The following is a 12896-nucleotide window of genomic DNA, read 5'->3' as shown; positions in this document are numbered from 1 at the left end:
GAAATGTATGAATTAAAACAAAGAAACAAACAAACAAAAATGTAGGCCAGGAAGATACAGGAAACTAGGATCAGGAATGAGGACTAGAAGGAGAGGAACTGATCCAGCCCCTGGGAGGGAGCCCATAGTGACCCGAGGGCTGGGGACTTCTGGGAGGCACTGTTATCCAAAAGTAGATTCTAATTCAGGGTTGGGCAAGGTTGTGGCCCAGCTCCACAAAATGAGGAGGCATTCAGCTGCTGCCAAAGGTTTGGAAATGTGCTTTTATTTTCAAACTCAGGTATGTGACACTCTATATTTCAAGGCTAGCACACCTGTGTGAGGTTTAACAACGTTAGGAGCCGACAGCCAGTGACACACAAATCCAGCTTCTCCCTCTCCACTTACACCTCCAGGCTGTACACAGAGAGCAATACAGAGAGTCCTAGGGCCAAGCAGAAATGTCAGACCTCAGAGGCATTTTGAAGGGAACTTTTATTTCAGATCAATATCACTGTTGGAAATACAGGGCCTGTTTCTGTCCATTTCACTGCCGCTTTGGCAACAGTTCCAATTGCCTCAGGTCATCTTTGCTTTTCTTGGAAGAATTACCGGGAGTCCTGTTTCAGGAATGCCCTTGAAAACGTGGTTACTCTTTTGTTCCTTCTCGTCCTCAACCTCCCTTTACTCACAGAGTCGTTTGGCTGAGGGCCTGGTCTGGAAGCATTCTTGCAGGCCTTTCTGTGGAGCAGCTGGAGGGTCAAGAGCTCACTGCAGCTCCTCTCCTGGCCTTTGTCTCAACAGGAAGCAAAGGTGGGAACCCTGTGACCAAGTGGGCGATGGGCCAGCTCAGCCTGGTCCTTCTTCACGGGAAGCTGAGACTGGATGTTGCCAGCCTAGATTCCTGCCCCACAGCCAGCCTCTCTGGAGTGCCATTTGTATCCTGTCTTTGGCTTTGAGGGCCTCAACGTCCTCCAGTGTATCCAGTCGCCCTGGAAGAGGCAGGGCAAACCATCCATCCATGCAGCCAAAGTCCGTCTGCCATGATCTGCACCTCTTTACCTTAATGGCACATCCTTGGTCAACCCTGGCTTGGGCTTCTCTCACAGTGGTTTTCTAGCCACTGGAAAGGATGCCTCCCTTAGAACAACAGGTTGCTTTTACAGTGGGGCCTAACCTAGGTGGGTCTTTCCGAAAGGAGTGGTTGCATCAAGCCTAGCCCTTGAGCTTGGAAATGTTGTTGCTAATCAGGTCACAGAGTAGACTGAAAAATACTGGAATAAGTCGAGGCTAATAAAGATGTTATTTTTTTCGTTGAGTTGCTGGTGGTGATGATGCTGGTGTTGGGAAGTATGCAAAACGTCAGCTGTTCCCAGACTGCTCTCCACTCCCTTGAATGCTCACTTGTTCTTTTGACCAACATTTAATGATACCCTCCCAAGCATCGGCCACCATGCTAGGCACTTACCCAGAGAATGGGTAAGACATGGTTCTTGTCTTTGAGGAAAAATGCTAGGAAAGGCAGACACATAAATAAGTTATTCTGATACACTATAGTAATGGTCATTAGTAGTAGTAATGAAAATGTTTAAAAAGTGCCAGGAAGCACAGAGAAGGGTGTGACCTATTATGTGGGGCATGGTGGGGAGTTGGAGGGAGGCCATTAAAGGTGTAATGGAGGGGATGATTTTTGCACTTGGTCCTGAGGAGTGACCAGAAGAAAAGAGGAGAGCGGCAGAAGAAAAACTAGTGAGAGAAAACAATTTAGTCTGGGAACCAGAAATGGCTTGGAGTGGCTGAAGGGCCACTCAGGGGAGTGGGACTGGAATGTAAGATGTCGAGTTAGGAGGCCTTTGGAAGAATCAATTTAGTGCAGGGGTTGAGAGCACAGCCCCTGGGGCCAGCCTGGCTGGGTTTGACTTCCAGCCCCATGATTTACTAACTGGGTATCCTTGGCAAGTTACTTTGCATGTTTTGTGCTTCAGTTTCCTTATCTGAAAATGGGAAGAGTCACAGTTTTTTTCTTTTTCTTGAGGACTCATTGAATGAATCCCTATATAATACCTAATACAGTGTTTGGCTCATAGTAAGTTCTATATGAGTGTCAGAAACAAAAACAAATGTCAACAGCAAAACAAAAACAACAGCAAAGCCACCACCATAAAACCCACACAGAAACCAGCGCCCCCCAGAAATGATGAGGCAAGAAGGCAGGTGGCAGCTGTCAAGGTGGAGTGAGAAGTCCAGCTGGAGGTGGGACGCACTCTGTTTTCTGCTAAACAATGGGAATGCTCTGAGACCTACACTTGGGTTGGAAATGCCATTGAAACTGGAACACTGCAGTGGAGATGCACACTCGCATGTGGGCACAGCGAAGCTGAAAGTGCATCGTGTCTCCTCTTTCCCCCTGAGAGGCGGGTTAACTGCTCTCAACCAGAGAGAACAAAGAGGGGATAGACTGTGCTCTACAGTAGCTCAGAATTAGCCCTGGAAATGGAGACCAGCAAGTTCGCCATGGAAGCCATGAGTTTTCAGTGTTTCTCAACCATCTTAAGCCCACGTAGAAAGCTCACTGAACAGGTGCCTGGTGGCTGCCCCACACCTAGTGAAAATCTGTGGGTTGGCTTTAACCCTAACACATACCCAGAGCACACGTTTGGAGGGTAGGTGGCTTCATGCATGCGTGTGCTGTGTGTGTGTGTGCTCTATGTATGTGTACAGAGGAATATATGTTCATTTACATCTTCCCACTTCATTTCAAGCACAGAGCTAAAAAGCAGCCTAAACGTTTTTCTGATAAACCTTTCTGACTTCTGTAAAGAGAAACTCTGATTGCAAAGGGGAGAAGGGAAGGCTGAAGGAGAGTCAGTAAGAATGAGATGGGAAATGGGAAGATATTCATGTGAGACTCCAAATTCCAGGTCTGACCCTTGGGGGCAGAGTTAGCCTTTAGACACAATCCTTCCTGATTTCCGATCAATGGCAGAGAGGAAAATGGGGAGGGGGAGGGGGCTTCACACTGTAGCCTATAAAGAAGGTGTTTTGTTTCTCCCCAGCCATCTGAGCTGGCGCAGGCAACTGTCCCTTCCGTTGGAGTTCCCTGGTGAAGGCCACTTCTTTGTCCACTGATGCTTTTTGTTGATCCTCCAAGAACATCAGTTACTGTGTGTGAATAGCTCCCATAGGGGTGCCGAGTGTGAAAGAACCCCTGCTTGGTCCCCTGACGGCCGCAGCGGTGTGCCCATGCCCAGGCCTGACACATCATGCTTGGGGAGAGGGCAGCAGGCTGTGTGCTGGAGCAGGGCACTGGCTGGGTGTCGGGTTTCCTACTGCTCTGTAGGCTGCTCATGCTGGAGTCCTGAGCTCCACCATGAGTCCCTTTGGGCTGCCGAGCAAGTGGATTTCCCAAGGGGCCCGTCGGCCTGCTCCACACAAGAGTTATAGGAACCGTAGAGCCCCAGCACAACAGTCAAGACCAGCATTGCTGCGGCCATCATCCAGACGACTTGCCAGTGCCGACAGAGTTTGGGATACATGACTTGTAGGAAATGAACCAACTCTTCAAGTTTGCTGTCAAATGAAAAACATAGGTGGAGGGTTTAGTATGTTGGGCACGTATACGATGCCCAGAACTTCCATCTGGAATACTCTCCATGTTGTCTTGAGCCGTGGTTCTCAAACTCAGCTGTGCATAGCATTGTTTGGCAGCAATGATTCAAAATACCCCAGGTCTACTGAATAAGGGTCTCCAAAGGTATGGTCTAAGAATCTACAGTTTAAAATTTTTCCCCAGGTGATTTTGATGCCACCAGTCTATAGCCTTTATATTGGGAGAGTCTAGGCTAGAACACTCTACTTATTTGTGTGATCATTCATCCATTCACACATGCCCTCATCTACTCATGAGATGGTCATTGATATCTGGACTCCCCCAAGCCCCAAGATACCAGGTTGGCTGACCCATTCTCCCATGCAACCAGACAGGACCAACAGCTTTTCTGCACTTAGCGGTACCAGTGATCAGTTCCGAGTTCTAACCTGTCCCCCGCCTCCATGTTCAGACGCCTAATTTGTTGTCCTCAGTTCCACATCTGACTGTATCTAGAGTGGAAGGACTGTGATAAACTCCTAGAAGACTCTCAACGTCAAGTAATAAATTACTGGACAAGTAATTCAAGGAACCAGATCAACCTCAAGAGCTCACTTCAAACTGTCCCGGGGCCTCCAGCAACCTCTGGGTGACTTATTCAAGACGTTTTCTCAGTCCTATTAATCTTCATTCCCAAATAACCCCTCCTCCACTTTCTCTGCTCTCTCCACACTTTTCTCTTCCCTCTCATCTCTCTCTTTTCTCTCTTCCCTCCTTCCCTTTCAACCCTCCCCCTCTGTTTTTTGCCTGCTTCACTCCACTTTTCCCTCTTCCTCTTTTCCCCACTGCCTTTCAATCTTTCCACTCTTTTTTTGTGGCCCCTTGAAAAGACATTTGGTCAGATGGTCTGCTTTGAAGAGTCCATTCTTAGAGCTCTCTGGAGAAGCCTTGGACACATTCATTAAGCTAGAATTTCTTCCTGTTTCTAATCCCGGATCTATTTTTAAAAATAACAGTGAGAATACTGAGGATCACCAAATGAAAGAGGTGAGAAAAGGGACATGAGGTCTTTCTGAAGATCCTGAGGTTCACACAGACACTGAAATATGCAGACCATTTGCTGAGAAGCAGAGAGCTCTAATTCAGAGAGCTAATAGCAGATTAGCTATTCTCTCTCTCTGCTATTCTAATAGCAGAGAGCTAGGTGCCTGACAGTGGTACAGAGACGCAACACATACCCTTCCGTAGAAAGGGATCAGATGCTCAGAGTGCCTGCCTTGGATGCTAAAGCACTGGTTGGTTTCTCTTCCATGTGGGACCCACTGATGATTGTTTCAGGAACAATTAAGCAAAGCAAAACAGTGAGTACGTGAGCTGAGGTGAAAATCATTGGCTACTTTCACAACTGTTGGGGAGAGAGAATTTGGAAGTGGAAGCTTAGTTTCTTTCAGCCCCATTTAGTTTCTTTAATTTCTATTCAGATACAACTGGATGCTAAGACACAGTCTCTCTTTTGGGCTGTATTTCTGTGTTCCAAAACAAGCTGCTGGAGCAGGGAGAATCCCACTCTCACCCCATCCTTAAGTGGGCTGGCAAAGGAGGAGGGCAAGATCTGGCTTCGTGACCCTTAGCTGGTTACCCATTTCCAGCCTACAAAAGCTGTTAGAAATGGAATTAGATTAGAAATAGAATTCCTTTGGAAATCAATTTTTGGTTGTTCTGAGGTCTACCTACTCCTCCATTGGGAAGGGTGATGTTGCTGCCCCCTCACCTGGGCCTGGAGAAAGGGGCTTCGGAGATGCTGCTTGGCGAGCTCGATATGTTGTAATTTGGGGGCACAGTGAGTAGACTGTGTGTGACTCCCACCTGAGAGATGTGAAGAGTGAGAATCTTGCTGAACTGTTTGGTGGCATCAGAGCAGGGGGCCACGATACGGAAAACCATCCTCCCACCACTAGTGGGTCAAAGGTGCATATTTCACAGTAACTGGATGTAGTCAGGAGAAGGAAGGCTGGCATGGGATGTCATAGACCCTGCCCGGAAATGCTACCTAGAAGCTGAGCGCGGAGGGTATACTTCCAGCTGCCCAAGGACTGAGAGAGGGATTTTAAGTAGCTGGCCAGAAGAGCTGCATTCGACCTCATAAGGGGACCTGCAGTTGAGAGATCCTCAGAAATGGTGTGAACATGTGTGAGCTGGGGGGTGGGAGGGGTGCTTTTCTCTGAAGGTCCCATAAAACACCACACTGAACAAAATCAGAAGGTCAACCTTAAATGCCTGCTAAGGCCTGGAACCCGCTCACAAGAAGACCAGTCAGGTAATACCTTTCCTACCCTTGATCTCCACCCCCTTTCCCAACGTTAGCTCTGGAGAGGTCAGGCGCTGCATTAGCACAGCTGGGGTGGAAGGCGGGAGTGGCAGAGAGCAAGAAGTCAGCTCTGTCTCCACTATAGGCTTCCTTCCTGAAGCAGAGTGGAGCAGGAGGCCAGGGGGTATGGGGAGAAGTTCAGGCTTTTGACTATTTCAGGGAACTGGCCATTTTCATTACTGAAATGAGGTTATTCTTGGGACTTAAACTTGACCAGAGGACTTCTATTTTCTGAGAGTTATTGGAAGAGTAAAGGAGTCTGCCTAATATCATCTTAACCCCAAAAAGCCAGTGTGAACAGACAGTGGGAGAAAAGACAACAGTTCCCTGTTGCATCTTATGAGTCTCACTTGTTCCATGCATTACCTAAATGTCAGAAGACTGTGTTCTGTGTTTTAATATGGTTAAGATATTGGGTTGATTCACCCAAAGTCCACTTAAGCTGATCCTCCAGAAAGTAATATTGACAACAGATTATATTATTACATATTATTATAATAGAGGAGAGATTCAGATAAAAAGACTCTGGTGTTTGATGCTGAATCTCTTAAATAAGGGGCCAGCTGCTGGGGTTAGCTCAGTGTTTTTAAAATGCACTAAGTAGGACATGGAACTTTTAATAACCTTAGACCTTGCTTGTTAATGAGATGCCAAAATTTCATGGGGGGAATCATGCTTGAGCACAGGTGCCTATAGGCAACTGTGTATGTAAGGGATTTGCGAATGAATGGATTGCCTGGCACTGAACACAACAGCTCTCGGGGCTAGTCTGGCTTTGGTGACAGGTGAGGAAGGGACCCTGTAACTGTGGGTGGGCAGTTTCTATGATAGCAGTGTCTGTCGTTATAGAGAAGATGATGCCACGCTGCTGGGCCTGAACAGGTGAAGCTACACCATGTGCTGAAGGCCGAGGACCCATCTCAGGGCTGTTCTGATGCCTGGTATCCACCACCTGAGGTACAGGCATGTTCATAAGACCAAGAAGTGAATCTGAGAGGGAGCAGAAGCTGGGAAAGAGAACGAGGCCTTTCAGTATCCTCAGCAGGACCAAGAGGATACTCTTGGACGATGGATGCAAAGGGCGGCCATTGCCATGTGCTGCTGACCAGGAGCTGGACAGAGGGGAAGCCAGGCACAGGCTCACTTCCTCTGGGATTTCATGAAATGGGAGGGACAATCTCCCAAGATCAAATTAGCTAGATAAGGATTCCAGCCCTGTGCTTTGTAAACCAGACTGTTTATATTCCATGTACTCTCTCTGTTTAGTTCTCTTTTGTTCTTTCCTAGTGTTTGGAAGGGTTAGAAGTCCCAGCCTGTGTTTCTGTTTTGAAGGGAGCCAAAGAAAGGGCTGAAGCCCAGGCCTGGGCTTGACTGCATTGAAGGAGAGAAGACAGTCTGGTGGCCTGGAAAACAAGAGCAGAGGACACCCAGGAGGGACAGAAGACCAAGAAGGATAGGAACAAGCCACTTGGAGTAGGGACTGTGCTTTCATTGTGAAAACTGGGCTTCTCTCCTTAGGGGAGGTGGTGTGCCCTTGCACAGGTTTGTTTCCGATAGTGAAGCCCTTTCTCCAGCTCTCCCCTTGAACACTGGGGTTGACTCATGCAGGCTGACACCTCTCACTCTGGTTGAATCTTCCACCAACTAGGCTCTACTGGTCGTTCCTATGTGTTTTGAAGCATGTCCATCTCACTTCTAATCGGCATTTTATTACCTTATTCACTGGGTGCATGTGATTTCCAGAGTCCGCCAGCAATGAGGCACAGACACATACCCTGCCCCAAAGGTAGCCACTGATTAGATTAATTGATTAAGACGCAGGGTCTACATTACCTTTATCTACTGTTACGTATATCTTTCATGATTTAGTGGAAAATGCACTTGAAATATAAAGTATATTAAAAGGAAAAATCCAAGTGTTTCCAAACCAAAGTGAAAACAATGTCCAGACGACCAAACTTGTTTGATCACCATGGAAAGAACCTGTTGGACACTTCCTTTGCCACAAAGTTGAGTTCATCCCCTACCTCCCTGTGTTCTCTCTGTCCCAGCTCCCCTCTAGGGCTTCAGGCCAACTTCCTTGAACTTGGCTCTTTCATGGGAATGGTTGGGCAATGAGCTAACTGTGGTCCCTCGCATTTTCTCAGCTCCTGAGAACTGCTGGTTGCTGCCGGTCCAGCCCTTCACAACCCCTGACCCCTCAGCTCTTGCAAACATCCTCTTATTAACTATTTGGGCTCTTTGGGATTTCCTTTGCCTCCTCCTCCAACATGAGTGCCCTCTTGGTTTCTGTTGGCTGCTCACTCGGGCCCTAGACCCACAACTGCCCTGGACTGGCACCTCCAGGGATGTTGTGCAATGAAATGCATTGGGACCCATTTCAGCAATGGCGAGGGCTCCAACCTGCTTCTCTGCTCCTTTTCCTCTTCTTCAGTTTCTTCTTCCTCTTCAGCTTCCTCAGGGCTCTCGGTCTTCTGTTCTTCTTCCTCCTTCAGGTCTTGAAGCTCCTTGGTCTTCTTTAGACCCTCCTGGTATCTGGGAGGCAACAACGAACAACTGAGTCTGGAAAGGCCAGGGGCGGAGCGTCCTTTCCTGAGTTGCTAGAGGAGGCACTGAGCATCTCTGATGATTTCACACTCCCTTCCTGTGGCTCCACACAAGAGGAAAAAGCTGGGAAGTCCCACCGCCTCCTATGGTGGCTCCTGTCAGGATGATTTCCCCTCACCCCTCAGCCATTCTTCCTGTTTATGTGAAAGTGTGACAAAAGAGACAGGGAAAAAATATGGGTGCAGAGTCTCCTGGCTGGATTCTTCTACAAACCATTTGGGAGGGCTAAGGACTGTGTGGCCTTGGAGCCTCAGCTCCTCCCCTGTAAAAAGGAGAGGCTGGCACTCATTGCACGGATGTTGGAACATTTTGAGGAAGTGCCAGGTATATGGTTTGACCTGGGGAAGGTGACACCTGTCACACAGGCTTGTTGGGAAGCTTTGTGAAAGTGAAAGGCACACAGGTTCACAGTAAATGTTCACAAAGCTGATGGAAGCATTCACTCCCCTGCATTCTAAGTACAGAGGACAGGTGTGGGTGAAAAGACAGGCTTTCCAAGAGAAACCCTCTGACTTCCTTCTCCCAGGTTTAATATTACCTTGAACATACTTTTTGCTTGTCCTACAGCTGAGTGTTTAAGGCTAGCACAGTTGGGTTGGGGCAACCCCACCACGGTGCAGGTGGCCACCACACCGAAGCCCACAGGTCCCACGTCAGAGGGAAGCTGTATCTCCCTCAGGAGCTACTGGGAAAGAAGCTCAGGATGTGGTACCTGGACAGAGGTACTTCTCTACCTGGCTTAGCTGGGGCCTTGCTCAGTATTCTGCCTCATCAGTGACTAACAACGAGCCAAAAGTGCGATTGAAGCTCAATTAGAGAAGGGGCACTGAAAGTTAGGGGGCTCCTTTGACAGGAAGAAGGGATGGCTGAGGCAGTTCCAGGAAGTGGGGCTGCAGCTGCTCCTGGGCACTGCCGGCAGTGGCGTGACTGCTCTGGGCATGTGTCAGGAAGCCTCAGGCACCACCAAGAGGAACCCACCCAGGGCCCCTGATTTCCAGATCATTCTGGTGGCTTTCTGCCTAAAAAAGAGGGCAGCCTAGTTATTATCTACCACACCCTCTTGCCTCGTTTCCTCCTGTCTTTCCTGTGGAACAGTACTGCTCTTTCCTGTGTAGTTCCTTACTCAGGCAAGGAGGTCCCAGGGCCACGGGTTGCTTCCCTAAATCCTCTAAGAGACAGGAAAGGCCCGTGGGAAGGTATCTTTTGAGCAATGTCAGGTGACCTCAGGGCTGCTGAAGGCTGACTCACCCCTTCTTGTATGCTTCTTCCTCCATCCTGGCCTTGGTCTCCTGGCTAAACCCCTCCAGGCAGCTTGGAGTCGGGATGGAAGCAGAGGCCTCACAATCCAGGTCCCCGTTCGTCTTCCCACTAGCAAGAAGAAGGAAGTACAGGGCGTCCTTTCAGGGACAGATGGGACTTCTGAAAACCAAACCATGTCTTTGTCCTGTTCCTGGCCGGAAGTGAGGAAACTCATTCTGGATTGAATTTATTTCAATCTTTCTACCTTAAGATTTTATAAAGGCCTTAGTCCCTGAATCCTCCTTGGGCCCCCAGACATCAAGTACTGCACCAGCTTGCCTTTTTCCTCCTGCTCTCAAATCCACTTTTATTCTTATTCCAGGAGATGCTCTGAGTGGACAGACAGATATTGGGAGCTCCAGGGCACTAAGAGGAGGAAGATGGAGGTGGACCAAACGTTCAGAGTCATCCCATCCCTGTAGTCCATCTTCTGCTTCATTCATGTAAATATCTACCCAGTGCTAAGTCACAGGCACCTTGTAATGTGCTGGGGATACATTAGAAAACAAAAGAAAAGGTCTTTGCCAACACGGAGCACAGCAGGAGAGAATGCCCAAAAAAGGAAAGAAAAAATATGAAATTAATTACAAATTGTGATAACTTTTATGAGAGAAACAAACTCTGTGCAATGACAGAAAATAATGAGGAGAGAATCTGCTTAGTGAGTGGCCAGAAAAGGCCTCTCAGAGATGGAGTAACTGAAGCACAGACCTGAAAGATGAGAAGTCAGCCACATCTATAGCAGAGGGAAGATCCTCCCAGGTAGAGGAGGCAGGATGTGTGAACACCTCGGGATACAAAAGATGCGGAGATGTTTGAGGAACTGAAGAGGAGCAATGAGGTAAGAATTAACTTCTGGACAAGATTTTTGATGCCTGTGAGGTATCCAGGTGGAGATGTCAAGTTGGTAGTTGGATATACCAAAGCGAGTGAGAGAAGAGCTCTAGGCAGGAGATATTCAGAATATAGATGGTATTTAAAGCCAGGGGAATGGATAAGACTGTCTGGGGACATAGTATGAGGAAAATTGAGAAGAGGACCCAGGACCAAGCCACAGGCATCTCTGTCCTTAGTTCAGGTGGAGGAGGAGCCTGTGGAGGAGCTGAGAAGTAGCAGCCACAGAGGTAAGAGGAGAACCCGGAGAGCATGGAGTCCTGGGAGCTGAGAGAGTGTAAGCAGCTCTTTGCAGGAAACTGCCCTCAGCAGGAAGCCCATTTTCTTGTCACTTTAGCAAAGCTATATTGTAATTAACTTTTTTTTTCCTGTGACGATTTTTTTTTTGGAATAACATTTTTTACAATGTTGTGTTCGTTTCCGCTGTAGAGCAAAGTGAATCAGCTATGTGTATACAAATATCCCCTCCTTTTTGGATTTCCTTCCCATTTAGGTCACCACAGAGCACTGAGTAGAGTTCCTTGTGCTATACAGTAGGTTCTCATTAGTTATCTATTTTATACATAGTAGTGTATATATGTCAATCTCAATCTCCCAGTTCATCCCACCACCACCCCTTCCCCCCTTGGTGTCCATATGTTTGTTCTCTCAGATAGGTTCATCTGTACCATTTTTCTAGATTCCACATATGTGCATTAATATATGATATTTGTTTTTCTCTTTCGGACTTACTTCACTCTGTATGACAGCCTCTAGGTCCATCCACGTCTCTGAAAATGGCACAGTTTTATTCCTTCTTATGGCTGAGTAATGTTCCATCGTATATATGTACCACATCTTCTTTATCCATTCCTCTGTTGATGGACATTTAGGTTGCTTCCATGTCCTGGCTATTGCAAATAGTGCTGCAATGAACACTGGGGTGCATGTACCTTTTGGAATTACGGTTTTCTCCGAGTATATGCCCAGGAGTGGGATTGCTGGGTCATATGGTAGTTCTAGATTTAGTTTTTTAAGGAACCTCCAGACTGTTCTCCATAGTGGCTGTATCAATTTACATTCTCACCTAGAATGTAGGAGGGTTCCCTTTTCTTCACATCCTCTCCAGCGTTTATTGTTTGTAGACTTTTTGATGATGGCCATCCTGACTGGTCTGAGGTGATACCTCATTGTAGTTTTGATTTGCATTTCTCTAATAATTAGTGATGTTGAGCATCTTTTCATGTGCCTCTTGGCCATCTGTGTGTCTTCTTTGTAGAAATGTCTATTTAGGTCTTCTGCCCATTTTTTGGTTGGGTTGTTTGTTTTTTGATATTGAGCTGCATGAGCTGCTGGTATATTTTGGAGATTAATCCCTTGCCAGTTGCTTCCTTTGCAAATATTTTCTCCCATTCTGAGGATTGTCTTTTCGTCTTGTTTGTGGTTTCCTGTGCTGTGCAAAAGCTTTTAAGTTTCATTAGGTCCCATTTGTTTATTTTTATTTCCATTACTCTAGGAGGTGGGTCAAAAAAGATCTTGCTGCGATTTATGTCAAAGAGTGTTTTGCCTGTGTTTTCCTCTAAGAGTTTTATAGTGTCCAGCCTTACATTTAGGTCTTTAATCCATTTTGAGTTTATTTTTGTGTATGCTGTTAGGGAGTGTTCTAATTTCATTCTTTTACATGTAGCTGTCCAGTTTTCCCAGTGCCACTTATTGAAGGGACTGTCTTTTCTCCATTGTTTATTCTTGCCTCCTTTGTCACTGATTAAGTGACCATAGGTGCATGGGTTTATCTCTGGACTTTCTATCCTGTTCCATTGATCTATATTTGTTTTTGTGCCAGTACCATACTGTCTTGATTACTGTAGCTTTGTAGTATAGTCTGAAGTCAGGGAACCTGATTCCTCCAGCTTCGTTTTTCTTTCTCAAGATTGTTTTCACTATTCGGGGTCTTTTGTGTTTCCATACAAAAGGTAAAATTTTTTGTTTTAATTCTGTGAAAAATATCCTTGGTAATTTGATAGGGATTGCATTGAATCTGTAGATTGCTTTGGGTAGTATAGTCATTTTCACAATATTGATTCTTCCGATCCAAGAACATGGTATATCTCTCCATCTGTTTGTGTCATCTTTGATTTCTTTCATCAGTAACTTATAGTTTTCTGAGTACAGCTCTCTTAC

General features: G+C 46.7%; 1 protein-coding gene across 2 annotated transcripts in view; it reads right to left on the bottom strand.

Moving 5' to 3' along the window:
* Positions 1-88: 88 nt before the first annotated feature.
* IRAG1 (inositol 1,4,5-triphosphate receptor associated 1) overlaps positions 89-12896 on the bottom strand; it is a 131637-nt gene continuing 118829 nt past the window's right edge. Inside the window, exons 19-21 of one of the 2 annotated variants that reach the window (XM_022555770.3) lie at positions 9792-9911; positions 8340-8471; positions 89-3549 (exon numbers count right to left, since the gene is read on the bottom strand). In XM_022555770.3, coding sequence (XP_022411478.2) covers positions 3306-3549; positions 8340-8471; positions 9792-9911 — 496 coding nt within the window. In that variant the 3' untranslated portion in view covers positions 89-3305. The remainder of the gene's footprint in view (positions 3550-8339; positions 8472-9791; positions 9912-12896) is intronic. The other variant, XM_022555771.3, reaches the window with a different exon arrangement.

Source organism: Delphinapterus leucas, chromosome 7 (assembly GCF_059928025.1).
Source record: "Delphinapterus leucas isolate spDelLeu-1000000601 "Yukka" chromosome 7, BTC_Dleu_Yukka2, whole genome shotgun sequence".
Taxonomy (NCBI): Eukaryota; Metazoa; Chordata; class Mammalia; order Artiodactyla; family Monodontidae; genus Delphinapterus; species Delphinapterus leucas.
This window is presented reverse-complemented; position numbering and strand designations above follow the sequence as displayed.